The sequence below is a fragment of the Scylla paramamosain genome, chromosome 31, assembly GCF_035594125.1.
Source record: "Scylla paramamosain isolate STU-SP2022 chromosome 31, ASM3559412v1, whole genome shotgun sequence".
NCBI lineage: Eukaryota > Metazoa > Arthropoda > Malacostraca > Decapoda > Portunidae > Scylla > Scylla paramamosain.
Window position 1 is genome coordinate 12,066,500 of NC_087181.1, and position 5,000 is coordinate 12,071,499.

The 5,000-nt window shown below is 44.4% G+C and overlaps 1 protein-coding gene across 1 annotated transcript in view; it reads right to left on the reverse strand.

The window, feature by feature from the left end:
- LOC135116522 (recombining binding protein suppressor of hairless-like) overlaps nt 1-5,000 on the reverse strand; it is a 92,083-nt gene that overhangs the window by 13,643 nt on the left and 73,440 nt on the right. The window contains 2 exon segments of the mRNA XM_064034042.1: nt 2,351-2,525; nt 4,956-5,000. The exon segment at nt 4,956-5,000 is cut by the window's right edge and continues 241 nt beyond it. Coding sequence (XP_063890112.1) covers nt 2,351-2,525; nt 4,956-5,000 — 220 coding nt within the window.

A 5,000-nucleotide genomic window follows, 5' to 3' on the forward strand; every position in this document is an offset into this window, starting at 1 on the left:
CTTCTTATATGGTAATTTTCAACGATTATATTATACGATTCATTTATAAAGATTCGCAATAGAAATCTCTCTCTCTCTCTCTCTCTCTCTCTCTCTCTCTCTCTCTCTCTCTCTCTCTCTCTCTCTCATTTCGCTCTTTTTTCCCTTGGTAGAAAGTCCATTTTACGCACTAAACATGTGAAATTCAGGGCGTCTTTCTTTTGTTTACGCAACGAGAGAAGGGGGAGGAAGAGAGGGAGGAAGGGAGGAAAGAAACAGTAAGGGAGAGAGGGAGAGAGAGGAAGAGAGAGAGAGAGGTAAGGAGGTAGAAAACACGTCACAGGGGCAGCAAGGAGGAGGAGGAGGAGGAGGAGGAGGAGGAGGAGGAGGAGGAGGAGGAGGAGGAGGAGGAGGAGGAGGAGGGGGAAGGGGAAGGGGAGGTGAAGAGGTAGACAGGAAGTGGCAACCCTCCTCCTCCTCCTCCTCCTCCTCCTCCTCCTCCTCTTCCTCCTCCTCCTCCTCCTCCCTTAATGACGCGTACACCTGTCTGCCTCACCCGTACCTAACAATACCTTTTCTTCCTCCTTTTTTGTTTCCCTGTGCTGATAAATGGTTCAATTTAACATATGAAATAAACAAAACCTATTTTTTTTTCTGTATTTTTTGAGGGGGGAGAGAAAGAGACGATCTTACATACAATTTCCTCTTCGTGTGTGTGTGTGTGTGTGTGTGTGTGTGTGTGTGTGTGTGTGTGTGTGTGTGTGTGTGTGTGTGTGTGTGTGTGTGTGTGTAAGAAATGTAAGAGACGAAGGGAAAAAAATTAAGGGAAGTGACTGGGGGAGGGGTAAGTTGGAGGAGGAGGAGGAGGAGGAGGAGGAGGAGGAGGAGGAGAGGAAGGAGACGCGTGGCAAGACTACACGCGTGGCAGGAGGAGAAAGAGGAGGAGGAGGAGGAGGAGGAGGAGGAGGAGGAGGAGGAGGAGGAGAAGGAGGAGGAGGAGGAGGAGGAGGAGGAGGATGGAAAAAGTGATATACGTAAGATGAATGAATATAAAGCAGATGATAAACGAGAGAGAGAGAGAGAGAGAGAGAGAGAGAGAGAGAGAGAGAGAGAGAGAGAGAGAGAGAGAGAGAGAGAGAGAGAGAGAGAGAGAGAGAGAGAGAGAGAGTCGAGAAAAATGGACAAATAATAAAAATAGTGACAAACAGAAGCAAAAAATAAAAAGAAGGAAAAGTGAAAACAAGATGAAAAAAAAGGAATATAAACAAAATGGACACGTTCTGTAAATAAAGAAAACAAAACAAACAAAAAAAAAAAGGAAGAGGAAATGTAATCACAGGAGGAGGAGGAGGAGGTACATACTTTACTTTCCAACGATAAATCTGAGCATGAATTTCACAACACACACACACACACACACACACACACACACACACACACACACACTGCAGGTTGAAGTAGTTAGCTTGTTTCCGTTCCATTCCCCCCTCCTCCTTCCTTCAGCTGACGACCTTTGCCCTCCCCCCACCCCCTGAAAGTGGAGGAGGAGGAGGAGGAGGAGGAGGAGGAGGAGGAGGAATTGTGGTAGAGAAGTGTTTCTAAATCTTCCCTCCTCTTCCATTTATTTGCTTTCATCCTCCTCCTCATCTTCATCTTCATCTTCTTCCTCCTCCGCCTCCTTTTCCTTCTTCACAATCTGATTTAATTTCTAGTTTTCACCTCATCCATTAAAACACTTTCCTTTTTAATCTCTCTCTCTCTCTCTCTCTCTCTCTCTCTCTCTCTCTCTCTCTCTCTCTCTCTCTCTCTTTACTTGTACTACTATAATAAAGTTACCTAACTCAACACTATTCAATTCAAATCAATTGAGAACCTAACTTAACCTAAGCTAACACTCCCTGATACATGTACTCACACTGACAACCGCCCCCCCCCACACACACACACACGGACGCACGCACGCACGCACGCACACACACTGGCAAACCTAGATAAACACACACACACACACACACACACACACACACACACACACACACACACACACACACACACACACACACACAAACAAAGCAAGCCAAACATACTTAAACCTATCCTACCATTACCACAACCTTACCTGACACACACACACACACACACACACACACACACACACACACACACACAGAGCTCATTAATGTCACTGCAATCATGAAAACGTTCTTGAAATCCCAAACATCTTTTAGTGGCGTTTACTGAAGGTATAGCTATCGAATCATTTGAGAGAACTGAGTCAAGAGGTTAGAGATTACACACAGAGTCACACACCCACACACACACATACACACACAAACACACACGGAAACATCAACTGATACACAATACTCACAGTCCGCGTTCTTCAAGCTTTGTTTCTTCTTGGACGGCTTGGAAATAACCTTGATGCGTCGAGAGTGGAAAACCCCAATATCGGCACCGGAGCCCCAGAACTTTTTCACCGTCAGCATGAAGTGTTTCCTCTTGTCGGAGTCACTGATGAACAGAGTCTTGGCGGCGCAGTAGTGCTGAGGGGAGATGCAGGTGGTGAGGCTGGGCAGTGCTGGTGGAGGGGTGATGGGACGAGGTGGTGTTTGTGTGGGGAGTTTGGGAGATTAGATGGATGTGTGTGGTGTGTTTGGGAGGTTACGTGTGTGTGTGTGTGTGTGTGTTGGAGGTTATATTTATGGGGGGGTTGAGAGGTTGGGTGGGTGTGTCGGGGGGCTGGAGTACGGTCGGTGTGTGTACGGGGAAATCTGGGAGGTTGTGTGTGTGTGTGTGTGTGTGTGTGTGTGTGTGTGTGTGTGTGTGTGTGTGTGTGTGTGTGTGTGTGTGTGTGTGTGTGTGTGTGTGTGTGTGTGTGTGTGTGTGTGTGTGGGTTAGGTGTGTGTGTTGGGGGTGTTGAGAGGTCGGGTTTGTGTGTAGGGTTAGGAGTTGTGTGTGTGTGTGTGTGTGTGTGTGTGTGTGTGTGTGTGTGTGTGTGTGTGTGTGTGTGTGGGTTAGGTGTGTGTGTTGGGGGTGTTGAGAGGTCGGGTTTGTGTGTAGGGTTAGGAGTTGTGTGTGTGTGTGTGTGTGTGTGTGTGTGTGTGTGTGTGTGTGTGTGTGTGTGTGTGTGTGTGTGTGTGTGTGTGTGTGTGTGTGTGTGTGTGTGTGTGTGTGTGTTTTCCATTTATTAATGTATCTACCGTCTACCTACATAATTATCTATCTGTCGATCGATATATTTATCTTTATTTATCTACTCGCTTATATCTTCACTTTATCCAACTATCTATCTATCTGGCAGTGTTTTCTACTTGTTTCACTACCCCATGTATCAATCTATCTTATTCTTCTACTTATTCATCTATGTTTGGATTTTCGAAGGATTCAACCTAAATGAAAGAACATCAAAGAAGAGCAAAAACAAAACGAATCAAACATGAAAAAAAGGAAAAAATATTTAATTTTTTTTTTCGGGAAAACACACACACACACACACACACACACACACACACACACACACACACACACACACACACACAGTGACGGTGGAAAAATTCTTCAGAACAAGGACGATTCCAGATTATTTCTGTTTTGAGTTTAGAGAGAGAGAGAGAGAGAGAGAGAGAGAGAGAGAGAGAGAGAGAGAGAGAGAGAGAGAGAGAGAGAGAGAGAGAGAGAGAGAGAGAGAGAGAGAGAGAGAGAGAGAGAGAATTCACTTTACTTTTCGCTTTCCTGGAAGATCTCGCTCTGGAAAAAAAAAGAAGAAAAAAAAAAAGGGTACACACAGGTGAGGCAAAAGCTGTGTTCGTTTGGTGTTGCTTCGAACCACAAAATGAGGCCGATTCACTTTAGGGTTCGGAACTGAAGAAACGCTGACGAGTAACGAAGTCTCTCTCTCTCTCTCTCTCTCTCTCTCTCTCTCTCTCTCTCTCTCTCTCTCTCTTGTGCTTTATTCTGCTTATCTATTTATCTATTTTTTTTCACTGTTCTTTTACGTTATTCAATATTTTGGTAACTTTTGTTTATTTCTTTACAATGACACCTTTCAATTTTCGTTTTCTATTTAACATATACGAAAAAAAAGATCAAAGGAAAACTAATAAAAATTTCAAAAACCTCAAGTGTTTCGTTAGTTCAAGCCTCCAAGTGAACCAGTTTCGTGTTGTGATTCGAAGCTTCTCAGGGAAAGGTTTAGTATTATCATTACACACATACACAAATAAACAGACGCGCAGACTGACTAAAGAAAGGTAATAAATGAGAAAATTTCCTTGTGTGTGTGTGTGTGTGTGTGTGTGTGTGTGTGTGTGAAGGAAAACACCCAAATATCTCTCTCTCTCTCTCTCTCTCTCTCTCTCTCTCTCTCTCTCTCTCTCTCTCTCTCTCTCTCTCTCTCTCTCTCTCTCTCTCTCTCTCTCTCTCTCTCTCCAGGTAAGGAAATCCGCCGAGTCACGCAGGTAATAGCCAGACACAGGTGATCGAGGAAGAAGTGTCAGGTGTACAGGTGATCGGAAGTGACTGCCTTACCTGCCCACCCAAGCATCTCGCCACACACACACACACACACACTCTCTCTCTCTCTCTCTCTCTCTCTCTCTCTCTCTCTCTCTCTCTCTCTCTCTCTCTCTCTCTCTCTCTCTCTCTCATCGCTTCAACGTGTCTCATTTCTCACTCATCTTCCTCCCCTGATCCATTAGATAAATGAGGCGTTATGGAGGTGAAATCAAGGTGTTTTCACGATAAGAAATGAGTAAGTTATATTCTCAACGTTTTGTCTGCATTAAGTATTTCAGGCATTATATTTTCTCCTTTGTCAATCTTAACCTAACCTAACCTAACCTCACCTAACTAAACTAACCTAACCTAACCCAATCTATTACTTAAGCTAACCCATCACCTAGCTTAACTTAACCTAACCTAACTAATCCAAATCAAACCCAATACCTAACTACATAAACACCACCTCAGCTCACCTTCCCATTCAGATCGAGCTGCTGCATGTCCTGGTCAGAGTTCCC